Source organism: Melospiza georgiana, chromosome 1 (assembly GCF_028018845.1).
Source record: "Melospiza georgiana isolate bMelGeo1 chromosome 1, bMelGeo1.pri, whole genome shotgun sequence".
NCBI classification, from domain to species: domain Eukaryota; kingdom Metazoa; phylum Chordata; class Aves; order Passeriformes; family Passerellidae; genus Melospiza; species Melospiza georgiana.
The window spans coordinates 41,265,335-41,279,449 of NC_080430.1; the positions used below are offsets into that span (position 1 = coordinate 41,265,335).

Sequence of the window (14,115 nt, forward strand, 5' to 3'; positions counted from 1 at the left end):
AGAAGTTCAAAGCAGCACCCCAGGTGAGAATCCTGGCTATTCTGATTGGGACCTTTTATCACAGTATATCTTGCCTGCCTGTGGAATATACCATGATGCTTAGCATAGCTCTAAACAGAGCCACAGAAGCACCAGAGAAAAAAATTAAATTTGCATATGCTGAAATGATGCAGCATCCAGCAATTTTGAAATATGATGTTTCAAAGTTATTAATTACATTTTATGATGATTAAAAGTAATTTTCTGAGTCTGCCCAATCATGGAAATAGTCAGTCTCAAAATAAGCGTATTCATTCAAAAACAGTGAGAAGTAAAGACTGAAGGTAGGCAGCTATTGTCAGATTTTTCTTCTAAATGGGTATGACTAGCAGTTTTATAGTACTGCAGGTGGCTACTCAATCATTTATAACCTGGAGAACTTCAAATGTTCTTGGATCAAAATTATCTTAGTTATGTCTGGTGACATTAACAGCCTCCCTTAGAGTATGTGTGTACAAAATTAACTCTGAGTGAAAGTCAAGCCATGAAACAATTTCCTCTCTTTTGCATCCTTCAAAAGCAACTGAACAGATTTTCCTGAATCTTTCCAGAGCATTTCAGTGTGGCCTGAGCCAACAATGCCTGGGTACACCCCAGGGGAGATTTTTGGGAGGAGAGTTATGAGCAAGGGGCCAGAGAAAGGAAACTTTAGATTTCGACTGTGGCTTCATAAAAGCCAATCCATGCTATAAACTCTACACATCTGCCTCTGCCTCACCCCTGGCCCATGATTTTTATTTCCAGGCCATTTTACCTGCCTTCAGACTCTCCTTGGGAGCTGACCTTCCACAGGGCTCACACTGCTGTGGTCTTTGGCAGGGCTGTTTCTGTTGACACCGGCAAGAAGCTGAGACTAAACACAGCCTATCCTAGAGCAGAGAGAGAAATGAGAAATAGGAGGGGACAGAAATGCTTACTAGAAGTAGGATATTGGAAAAAAAGGAGGCACTTCTTTGGATGTGAAGCTTTGAGTTCAGTCTTTTGTAAGATTGCCTGTTAAAAGAGGGAATGACACTGTGGTGCCATTGCTCAGAATGTTGTCACAATGCTTAAATTTGTAGGTGTTTCTCTTAAATACCTATTGCTGGGAGTTGTCTAATAATTTCCGCAGCTGATCTTTCATTTCAAAAGTGTAAGTGTATTCTTCAGAGCTTAGAACAAAAACATGGTTCTTCATCCAGAAAAAAAAAATCAGCAAGATGAAAGAGAGCAAAACAATACCAAACAAAACAAACAAAAAAAAAATTGAAAGAAATCCACAGAAACTGGATTTGTAATTTCAAGATATAATTTTAAAGTTAATATTTTATGAGTTTGGCAGACAACATTTGTAGTGATGTTGATGGTATGAGTAAAAAGCAGATCAGAGATAGTAAGAAGGTCTTTGAGGGACTCTGGAATTACTGGAGAGGAGAAGGTATTGAGAGCATGGAGGGAAATATTTATCTTCATCCCAAAGAAGTGTTGCCACTTAAAAAGAGGAACTGTATGTGCTGGAAGACTTGGATTTCCACAGGCCCACAGAGGATAAATTCCAGATGTTAAGGTGACAGAAGATAAAGGAATGACAAAATCACAGTGGAGGCAAAGCAGTGGTGCTGTTTGCTAGGAGGAATATTTAGAGAGAGAGATTTCTGAGGATCAGCGATGATGCTACTTTGGAGACGGAAGTGTCAGCAGCACCAGGGGATAAAGAACATTCAGGCAGTTTAGGGATGCATTTGTGAAGAGGAAAACTGCTTTGTTCTTCCTTATTCAAGGGTTTAATTGAAGGTGGTTGAAAAGGTGCTATAATTTAGCTTGAATAAATCCATCATCTGGGATGGTAGTTCAGGCTTAGATATTATAAGGATCATTCTTACTTTCAGTCAGAAGAATGATCTGTCATATCCTGCATCTTACACAGGAAATTGCTTTATAATTTAATATCTCAGGTGAAACTGAGATATTAAACTGATTTCCAAACTAATTTGGAAGTCCCAAACATGCTCCAAAGACTTTGTGTGATATCTGTAAAATATGTCTGTGGTGATATTTTTCCACTGAAAGGCCTCCCTGGAAAAGCCTCAGAGCAACACTGCAGGGTGGTGGGGAGGTCTGTGTGGGGATGTATCTCTGAGACCCTCAGATATCCATCTGCTGTGGCACCTGAAAAACTCCAGGGAAGGACATATGGATCATACATACGGATCCCTAGACAAAAATCAATGGGACTCCATAAGATGAAAATGAATATGCAGCTCTGAAAGGTGATGAGGGAGGAAGCTGGAAAATTGGGAGCCATCAGATAATTTGGCTGAGTAATTTGCGTAATCCAAGCCTGAGGTACTGTGAGTTTAATTGAAGAACTTTTAGGACTTTGGAAAAGGGAGTAAGGAGATATTGGTGTATATCTTGGGGAGGGACTTTACTGGTACCACTGAATCAATGAAATAAAAATTGCTTTTTATAACCCCACAATAAAATACCATTCAAGTATTATTTAAGTATCTTCCCTAAAGAGATAGTATTGTTAATAATACCGTACACAGGTTTGTCACACTCAGCTGAGCAGCAGAACAAGCATTTTATAGGTCTTTTTAAATGATAAAGTGCAAAGAAAGAGGTAGAAACCACTAACTTTTTTATTTTGTTTGCTGTCTTGTAACTTAAAACGACCTTGCAAGATTCCTCCCACAAGCGACATTTTACAACGAAGTCATAAGCTTCTGAAAACAGAAATTTATGATGGAAATGCTGACAGTCAGACAGTCAAGTATTGCACTGCTGGCAGGCACCAGTATAATACTTAACCTGAGACTGTGAAGACAGTAGCATAAATCAGCCTAGGTCTAGGTGGAAATGGCTGTGTGCTCGTGCTGTTCTTTTCCAGTAACACGAGAAAACCTGTACAACACAAATGGTCATAAAAAAATGTTATGATGCTGTTCCCAGCAAATAACCAAAGTCAAGAGATTCTCAATTAGCTGTCACCTCAGAGCAAAGGTACACATCAGGGAGATGCTTCCATCCCTTTGTGACCTAGCTGGGGGTCTGAAGTGAGGCATTTAAACACTGCTCTTGGGAGTTTGGGCTTCATCCTCATCTTTTCCCTACCTTATTCTAGGAAAGCTTCTAATGGGTTGCTTTTCTTTGCTTTTTCTATCTTTTTTACTAAACTTATCTCCTGCTTGTCCCCATTTTACATGTCTTAAATTTAGTCTTTGGAAACAATATTCAACACGGCAACTAAAAGGGAGCAACAAAAACTAGGAAACGAGATTTTGAGCCATCACAGGATCATTATTCTATTTATAGAAGCTCTGCATGGATTTCAGTAGAAATGGTTACGCTCCAGTTTCCACTGATGTAAAACTAGAGAGATGAGCCTTTAATTTCTATGGTTTTGGGTTTTTTTTTTTTTTCCTTAAAGGAGGCTGTGCATCTTTCAGAGGTTATCAGGATAATGTATATGTAATGAAATTATTTCTTCTGACCCAAACAGGTTTCTCTGTGGAGAGCAGACCCAAAGAAGTTTTGGGTCTCTAGAGTTTTTTTTATCTCTAAAAAAAGATAATGTAGTGCAGAAATGCTCAGGCAGCTCACCTTGGCATAATGGGTGATGCCGCAAGGTACAGAATGAACCACATCTCCAGAGGAAAAGAGTGGTTTCTGTAGATTTTTTATATTTATCTGAGAAAGTAAACAACCTCCTGTTGTTCAAGCAGACAGTTGAAGAATATACAGGGAAGACATGTTGGGAAAAGATATAATTTGTGAGCCATGAGGAGAACTTGTCAAAATACATGTCTTCTTAGGCTGTGAGTGGCAAAGGGAATAGCATTTTTCCAACATAAAATGGATTCAAACCAAAAAGCACAAACATCTTGAAGCAATCTCTTACTGACTGAAAAGTTGGGGAGATAAGATACCTAAATCTGTTACAGGGAAGGAGGAAGTCAGGTTGCAGCCACATCAGGGTCTTAGAATGCCTGGAATTAAATTAGCAAAATAAATTTAAAAACTAGTGAATGTATTTCCATGGAAGGATGAAAAACACAGGAAACCTCGTGCTAATCAAAACTATCTTGTTTAGAGATACTCTTTAGAGTATTTGAGACCTGTAGATAATTTTGCCTCACATCTTTTATATCCTAGCAGTTGAAATGCTACCTGTTACCTAATATTGAGATAATGCTCATGTCTTACTAAAATAAGACTTTCAGAAATTATTCAGAGACATCAACCAGAAAAAAAGGACCACCATTTTTCTATCTAATGTTTGCCGGTGGATCATCTTCCTTGCAGTTAAGTGTTTCTGCCTAATTTCTCTTTTGAATTTATCTGGTTCTTGCCACAACTTTCTCAGGAAGAGTAAAGAAGTCCTCACAAAGGTATTTATAAAGTGCTATCAGACTGCCCCTCTGGTCATCTTCTTGATGTGCTAAAGAAAGTCAGTTCTCTGGTGTGTATTCTAACTATGGTCTCCATTCTTTAGGCTCCCCTCACTGTGGAATACTGTTGCTACCTACCTGCTTCCATCTTTGCAAAATGCCTTAAATAGTAAGGAAACATTGTTCTTGAAGATTTATTATTCCCCTCTTCTAAATGTAAACAATATTATTTTGTTGATCATAACATTAATGTGGGAGTAACAATTTAATCTTTAAATATTTATTTTACATATTAAAAAAATAGTCCTAATTCTCATTTACATTATTATTATTAAGTAAAGTGACTATAGGATATATGCAAACCAAACCCACACTTTTCCACTAAGTGGTAATTACATGGTACTGAATATTTCTCAGGTAATAATTATGTAATTACCATGGTATTCCTTATATAAAAATTTTATTTAGCTGTTTCTTGACACTGCATCAATCTTTATAATAACCATGTATAAGAGCTTTAGGTAGGCAGTTTAAATAATATTTATTTTCTCTTCTCTTCTCTTCTCTTCTCTTCTCTTCTCTTCTCTTCTCTTCTCTTCTCTTCTCTTTTCATTTTCATTTTCATTTTCATTTTCATTTTATTTTCATGTTAAATGTTCCCTATTACTTCTAACAGCACATAATGACTACTTTGGTGCCATTGGTGTCTGAGAGATAGATAATACAATTTTAATATTATAAAATAAATAATTTTAATTTTATTTCTATAATATAATAATAGAATATAAATATAATAAGTATTTAATAACAAGATCTAAACATCAAATTATTTGGTTTTGATATTTGTTTAAGCATCCACTGTTTAAGTTTGTTTGGATTTTCTTTTCTTTTACTTTTCATGTTGAAGTATCTTTAGTTTACAAAGTATAGCTAGAAAAAAATCATAAAAACATTCTTCAGATTTAAAAAAAAATTACTTCTTTTCAAATTGGACAGAATATGGACAGTCTCATTACTTATTTTGTATTTGGGATCCCTACAACTTAGTTTCCAGAATTGGGAGATATACAGACACAGGTAAAAATAAATTATCGTAGTTTTATTAGTTCTTCTGGGTTTATATAATTATCTGTATCTTTTAAAAAATTACAAAAACCTATGACTTTGATAATAATTTTTTTTTCTGCGGTGCACTCCTGGTTCAAAATAATATTTAGTTGCATTATGATTATCTCCAAATTTCATTTAAAGATGAATTATTGTTTTATATCCTCTTAGGATAAACACCAAAAATATGCAGTTGAAAGGAATTTGAAAGTGACACTTCACAAATTAGCTAATGAGACCAAATTTCTATTATCACATGAAGCTGTTTTCCTTTCCTTTCCAGCAAGTATTGAATATCTATCTCTTTCAGTAGAAAGTTTTGAAGCATCGAGGATCTTTATCTTTTATCCGGAATATTATATTTTGTCATATTTTTGTTCTATCATTATGAAAAGAATGCCAATATTAAAAAATGTATTAAATTAAAAAATATATTTAAGTGTGTTCTTCTCCCAAGTTTACCCGTGCTCAGCTGACATTCTTTTACTGAAAACCTTTTAGCATATAACGATTCCATTAGTGATATTTTTATTAAATCCCAGTCTCAAGCAACATTTTGAAACATTGCTAGCTCGTATAAGAAGAATAATTCAAAGCACATTCTACAATAGAGGAGTGCTGCAGCTTTCTGAAGGAAAAGTGGGAGGAATTTATTAATGTGGACCTTAAGAAAGTGTATTTTTGGGATCTCTGCCCAGATACAGCTCATCTTTATGGATAAAACAAGAAGAGGAGTAATGTGTGAATCTGTGTGTGTGGATAGATTAAACTCGTGTGTAAGTGCCTGCCATAGACATTGACACATAAATGGCTAATATTGGTCAGAATTTTAACTAAACTAAACCCAGGGTCTTGTTAAGGCAAGAACCAGAATTTTGCTAATATATCTGGTTGCTCTGTACCCCTAATTTTTCCCAGTCAATCAGTGAGCTAATCATCCTGAAGAACTCACTTTGAAAGGTTTCTTTCCAAGCAGAGGGGTGTTGTGGACAATTACAATTCATGTTTTGGTGGCCCTGGGCTGGAAGCGTTCCTGATGAGTGTGTGGCTGCCTGGCCAGCCTCTGCCACCCCCACGGGCAGAATTGCAGAAAGCACACGAGGGCTCAGGTGGGGCGGGCAAAGGATGGATGCAGTTGTTACTCAGCAACACATCTGAGGGGAGCATGTATAGAGGGCTTTGTCTATTGTGCTGCCTTTTCAGGCTGAGTCGATAATGCCAGTGTCGGTTTCAAGCGAAGCGTGTGCCAGATTACAGATAGCCAGCAATGGCATTTGAGAGCCGTTAATTGTGAAACTTGAGAGGAAAATGTGCACATTCTTTTTCAGAGTGCTATTCGAATTATGGGCTTTTTATCCCAGAACACTGTGGGTTTCACTTTTATTCTCTTCCCACATAAAACGCATGAAGTGCACTGAGTCTCTTTCATTTGGCAGCTTATATATTGCATTCTTTGCAGGGATTGCTTTGGCTTGTTAAAATGTACCCCATGTATTAAAATGAAATTGTCACTGCTGTGTGGTGCAACATAACATGGTTTGACACCAAGTGCCTGCAGCTACAGAAAACAGACTTTTATTGCATTTATTCTTTCAGAGACAAGAGTCTCTAAAGGCTCAGCGCAGACATTCGCTTAGTTAAGCCTGAATGAAGCCAAAGCGAACAATCTAACTCACTGTCTTTGTGCTTGTAGAAATGGCCCAGCCCACATGATACACGGTGATACAACCTGGAAGGGGAAAGTTTTAATTTCATCTGAAACAATTGCACAATAGACTGACTTGCTCAAAAAATTAAATGGAAAGGCAGGATTTTTAGGGCTTTTTTTTTGTTTTCTTTGTGGTATGTTGTGGTGTGGTTTTTTGGACTCGAGAAGAATTGTATCCTGGGAGACAAACTGCTGCTGTGTGTGAACCACTCTTTCCCCAAACTGTGTGACAGAAAGAGTAGTGGAAAAATTAATTTTAAAATGATCTAGACTGCTGAGAAGTAAGCAATATATATGTCAGCAGAGTTATTTTGTGGACAATACCTGGAGGTACATACTGGTGCAATGAAGGAGCATTGAACATGATTTTTAAATACAACTTTTCTAGGAAATTACCAGCTTTCCATTTCTCTCTTTCCTCTTTTCAAAGTTTCTAAACCCCCTCTGTAGCAAAGTTAACGCTTTTTCTGGACTTGTATGCAGTTAATTTAGCAGATCTGAAGCAATAGTGAGTTTCCAGATGTGGTATAACCATGGCTTGAGGTTTGAGTAGTAACTCTGTATTTTTACAATTGTTAAAAAATACATTTACCAATTCACTGTTAATATTTTAATATCTCAATGCTGAAAGTTATCCTGAACTTATAGAAGATGAACAGTAAGGCATTTCCTCAGCTGGTGTTGCACATAAATTACTTTCTTTGCCCAGAACTTGGCTTTATGTTGTAATCGTCATATATGCATTGTCTTTGGTTTTACTATAAAGCCTGTCTTTGCAGGTTGCTTTCTTAACATTGTAATCCTTTATAATTGTTGTTTAATTCTCCGTGTTCTTCTCCAAATCCTGCAATTCATTTCTTTAAGCCATTTGAAGTTATTTTGGGTGCACAAGGAGTCTAGAAACGTGTCCATTGCTTTTCCAAGCAGCACGTGAGAGCATAAAGGATGTCCTTGTTGTGGGTGATGCCCTGGAGCCAGAAGGGGTCTGTTCATTTACAGGGCTGTGCTCAAACACAGCTGGGAGTGCAGCTGCAGGCAGGGAGGGTGGCAGGTCCTCCTCAGGAGCCACACTCTGACCGAATGGGCTCAGCCAGTTTCTCTGCAAAAATCAGCAACAACAGCTTTGAAGGTTTCTCTCAGCATCTGTGCTTATCCTTTTTTTCTCCTTCTGCTTTTTGGGGTTTTTTTGCTGACTGAGTGCTCTCATAGCAGTCTAGTAACACATATTGCCTCTACCCATATCCCACTCTCTTCTCTTTTCCAGAATGGAGTCTACAGAAAAATGTGAAGTAGTAATTCAACATTTTAATGGCAAATATCTGAAAACCCCACCCGGTCTACCAGGTAAGTCTAGCGATCATTGTGAAATTTAAAATTCACTGAAGAGTTTAGAATACAGAAATACTGGAATTTATCTTGAGAGTGGCTTAAATTACTGCCCCTGCTAAGAGGGCATATAACCTCCCTGGCTGAATCCTATCTTTTATGACCCATAGCAACTTTTTCTTACCCTGGTTTGTATGTTTTAAGCATTTGTGCCTGACAGCAGCAAATTTAAGAACATGAAATTCATGTTGTCTTGCTGTGGTTTTTTCCTTTTGAATGTGGTTTTCTTGATGTTTTTTTTTGGGTTTGGTTTGGTTGGTTGGTTTTGTTTGGGTTTTTTTACCAGTTAGTATAGCGGCCACATAACTAAATGCCAATGTTTTTCTAACTAGGAATATAACTTATATAAAAGCTTAATTATCAATTCATTATTGATTATAGCTTTATTATTGATTATTAATATCCAGGATTTCAGGTTGTTAAAGCTGTATATTCATCACAGTTACCACTTAGTATTGCTTGCTACTATTACCTGTATTGACAGCAGTAGCTGTTAATACTGAGGATATTTCAAATATTGGTATTTTTTCTTGCCATAACTTAATGAAGTCCTGACACTTTCTCACAATACCCTCAGAACACATTCACTGGTGTGTCTGTGCCACATTGAAAGTCAAGTTCCAGCTATTATTTTGCTCTCCAAATCTTTAGCTATCATCCATGCATTCATCAGCTGTGCAAAGTTTAGTGATCAGTTGCTCGATACTTACTGCTTGACAAGACCTCTCTAAGGCCGCAAATTTTCAAGGATTTCTCCTGAAGGGCTGCATTAAATGAGCAGGAAATGCTTTCAAGAATTGTGTCCTAAGTTATCTCCACCTTTTTTTTCCCCCTAGCTTCCTTTAAACTATTTCCTTTTTTAGTTACTTTCATTAAATTTCTTCTTATTCATTGCCTGGTTCTTTATGCAGAAGATGTACTGAATACTCTAATTAAAAGAAAGCCATCTGCACAGCTACAGTGTACAGTAATTGAATGCTGCAATGTACATATAAATTTTAGTCAGATCACCTTCATGAAAGAAGATAAAGCTTTTAGTACAAGCTGCAAGACTCCATATTAAGACTGCTTTTTCAAAAGTAGTCACTGACTATTTTTCTCAGCACTAGCTAGTGAATTACACCACCAACTTTGTCAAGTACAACAAACTTGGGCTGTGTAGAGCAATGGGCTGAGCAACATAGGCAGAGAACTTTAACCTTTGCCTTGCCTTTCTGTATGCACGCTTGGAGTCCCAGCAGTAATCTGTTTAATATCATAGCAACACCCAATGGAAAGAGTGTGAATAGCAAGGAGTCAGTAAAGGCTGGCTTTGTCAGTATAAGTCTGTGTGCTCCATGGTCACATTCCCAGTTGTCTCAGAGAGGACACATCATTAAATCCAATATTAAAGCAGAATATTCTTAGAGAGCCTGCTAGAGACAGAAAGCTACATGGTAAAGAATGACAGCTATAAAACAAAAATAATTTTCTTTTTTTAATTTTTAAATAATCAGAAATGTACTGGGTATTCATGAACAATGTCGTACATCGAAACAGGGGTTTTGATAAGACAGCTTATTTTACTACTTGATTATTTACTTCTCATTATCTCATTTCAAGAGATACACTGAAATTGGATTTTAATGGCTATAACTTTTGATGCTTTCTTCAAGGACATGAATCAGTTCTTAGTTTCTTGAGGAAGAAAAGATGCCTGTGTGAAAAGATTGTCTGCTCTGTTTCTCTCATGATTGTTGTTGTCAGATGGAATTTAGTTGCAAGGATTATTTGTGAAGTGACTATATTAAGGGTTTTAATTTACCTGAGTGCTGTTCAGATGCAGATATAGCATAATGCAGCTTGGGAAAATAATCACTGAACCATTAACTGAACTCACTCAGCTATGCAGGAGGTATCTGTAAGATCCCATTTTGTCCTCGAGTTTTGGGAGGCAGATTTTGTATCTCTGAACACAGGTAGTTAGAACTTGTCACAGGGTATTTGGTCCACTAAAAGAGGCTGTTTGTGCCTTGTTATTAGAGTAGGTCACTCTTTAAATCCATAATTAAAAGATTTTTTGTATTCGTTCCTCTTCTTAAGAAGCCAGGGCATAAACATGATCACCTTAGCAGTGAGGTTGATTCAAGGGATCATTTACATTTTATCCAGTGCAAAAAATTATTCACTCCTAGTTTCTTCTTGTTGTAGATTCCTGTTAAGCTTGTACTCAGTTTCATCTGTGCTATGAACCTGTACTTAAGCCTCTCAGCAAAGACAGAAGTGTCTTGCATGAAGCAGGAAGGAAAATCAAGTCTCTTAATGTACTTGGAAAATCACAATTATAGTCTGAAAAGGATTCTCCCAGCATCTCAGTAATTGGCATGGAGGGAGAATCGTCTTCAGTTTATTTATGTGACCTCTTCATGGATATCAGTTAAAAAACAAAGAGAGCATTACTGGAGATATGCAACACTGTCTGGTACTAACTCTGCTGCTCAAAGGCCTGGTCTTAATGACAGCAAAAATGGATCAATACTTTTAGGGTTAAATTACATTGATTTTGGATTTCCAAATGGATTTCTTTCAGGTGTGGCAGTGAACTGAAAGGGTTTTTTGCATTTATGTCCACATCTCTTATCCAAGCTCTAATGTTCTGGTTCAGCTTTACCAGCTAATAGAAGGTTGCATGAGGCCCATCAAGAAGGAAATCAACCTGGCTGTTGGCCATGTGCTACTGGCCTGAGGCAATGGGATTATGGACCAGACAAATCATTTTGGCAGCTCTCCTCCATCCCTGCTGTCTTCCCCTGCTGAGTTCCCTGAGATGTGATCCTGGTGATGTGTCACCATACATTCTGTGGGACATATGTTTGTGACATCAGCATATTTAGAGGATAAAATGCTCGTGTGCTGCAGGGGTAGTTTTGTCTGGTCACCCAGTCATGATGGAAGATCTGGAGTAGGTAGCTTTCACATGATGTTGAACTGCCCATTAGAAAGACTGGGCACCATAGCTCTGGCTTTCATGCCAGAATAAAGTTATACCTTACCTGACTTAGTTATACATTCCCAAAGAGTTATCTCAAACATTAATTTTGAATAGAAAGCTCTTTTCCAATTAGTTTTTTTTTTCTTGGCAAATGAGATGTAAACACAGTTAAATTTTTCTTAATTTGGTTTTTCTTGTTGTCAGGTTTGGGGTTTTATTATTGTTCTTGTAAGTCAGAAAAAAGTTGCAAGAGAGTAAGTCCTGTGTACCTGGATGTTTGAGCCTAGCCAAGAGTCACACATCAAAGCTAGCCCAGGCCAACAATGCAGCAGGAAAGCAGTGTTACAATGGAAGGGAAGGAGAGCACACAGGGCACCTTGGAGGCTCTGTCCTTTGTACCTTCTGAAAGCAAAACCACAACCACCCTCCTTGACTTTTTAACTTCAATCACTGTTGTTTCTTAAAAATTGTTGAACTGAGCACTTGTAGCTCCAGACCGCTCAGCTTCAACCCAGTGACAATGTAAAGGTTATTTTCTGTCTCTTGAAACATTTTGATGGTCAGTTGTGCAGTGCCTAGGTAAATTGAGCATCGCTGTGTCTGTGTTAGTGAATAATTCTCATTAAGGGGCCTTCTTCATTCAACTCCTTGGCTGCATTCCACTCCAGAAGGAATTGCTCCACTCTCTTGCTTGCTCAACTAATAAGCATTTCATGATGTTCAGTCTTAGATTTACAGTACAAAATAATTGGTTGTTCCATAAATAATTAGTTAATGTCTTAGCATTTCTTTCAGACTGAGAAAGCACAGTCATCTGCAGAAATCTGCAAAATCTCAATTCTTGGCAGATTTCATGTCAACTTCATAAATATTCTGAGTAGCTTTGAGTGATTATTATTTTAGTGGGTTTTATTTGTGAGAGGTTTTTTTGTTTTCCCTTTATTAGCATTGCTTCTCTGATATAAATAGACCTGCACAGCCCAGTGGGTGTATTTTCATCCTATAGAGAATTCAGCCTCATGTGAAACTAATGCTATAGACCCTGTATGGCCATGCTGAAAGTCAGCAAATGAATTCTGTATTGCTCTAAATCTCCATTGAATTGTGAAGAGCACTACTAATAATGCAGGTAGCTCTCTCCCAGTCTTTCTGTACTGCATCTATTTTTGATGGTGAATAGGAGACTTCATATCAAATCCTGCTAATTTATTACATTTTGCAATCACTGAATTAAATTAAAATTTCCTAGTTCGTCTCTCAGTAACAAGTTGGCTTCAGTTTCGATGGGGAAGTTTAGGGAATGATATTTACACAGTTTTTTGTTCAGTATCCTTGGATGTTTTAAAGTAATTAATTTTCTCTTTCTGAATGACTGCAAAAACGCAAACATTCCTTACTTTTCTCTGGAATTTCACAGAAACATGTCTCAATTGTGGTAACTGTCTTCTGCTGATATGTCCATTATACTCCCTCACAACGTTTTCTGGTTGTTACAGTACATGGTAGATTTAATTTTCTTTGCATTGTCAGAGGTCATTGGGGCAGTTACTTTCTCAGAGAAAACTTAAAGCAAGTGAGACACATAGATGCTACATTACATGGTCAAGAATCCTCCTTATCTTATTGCTAATTTAATTACAGATATCTAACAAAAAAAAAAAGAAGACGGAACTATGATCCTTGTGTACATTAAGAACCCCACAAGTAACCAGTGACTATCATTTTTATGCTGACTTTTACTTGAGTAAAAATTCTTAAATAGAAAGAAATTATCTGCAACAATACAGATGTATTTGCAAATATCTCATATCTTGCTTTGATCATTACTGGATGTGCTTCTTTTTTTATTATTTTTGAAAGTGTTCAAAGCACTGCATTTTTATGGACTCATTTCACCAAAATCAATTGATATTTTCTGCCTCTCTACTTAGTTTAAATATTTCTGTTAGGACATCTCTTATGCTCTTGCACCACAGAGAGTAAATTGAAATAATTAACCTTTGCTTCAGAGAAGTAGACTTAGAACTTGGAATACTGTCTTGAGAGCAACATGTTTTCTAGGATATTATGCCTTAAATGGTGATGAAGGAACAGTATTCTAGTTGAGAGTTAACTGTGTACTGGATATTAACAACATTTTCCACTGTTTTTCTCTTAGTATATGAACAAATACTATCATGTTTGTCATTAGCGATGCTCTAAATTGCTTTTCTGAGTGAATGAACTTAAAATGTTTTATTTCATAGCTTTTTAGACCCTGTCTCCTGGTGTTTTTTAAAAATCTTTTTTTATTTAATTCTCTGTTCATTTATATAGATAAAACACTGATAAACTCTTCCAAATATTTCTTCTTGGGGCATTTGCATAGCTGTCTGTATATATGTATGTTTTTGACATTTTAAACTAGATAAGACAGCAGCCAAAACTATAAACCAGGTATTGGTTTGTAGATATCTCAAAACATTTGTTGAATGCTACAGAGAACTCAAAATAAAGAGGATTCTACTAGATTTTCTGCTGGTAATACTCAG

At 36.8% G+C, this 14,115-nt stretch overlaps 1 protein-coding gene across 2 annotated transcripts in view; it reads left to right on the forward strand.

The window, feature by feature from the left end:
- Nucleotides 1–14,115, forward strand: part of RBMS3 (RNA binding motif single stranded interacting protein 3) — a 703,588-nt gene that overhangs the window by 551,624 nt on the left and 137,849 nt on the right. For both annotated transcript variants that reach the window (XM_058028549.1, XM_058028559.1), the window contains one exon: nt 8,492–8,571. In XM_058028549.1, coding sequence (XP_057884532.1) covers nt 8,492–8,571 — 80 coding nt within the window. The remainder of the gene's footprint in view (nt 1–8,491; nt 8,572–14,115) is intronic.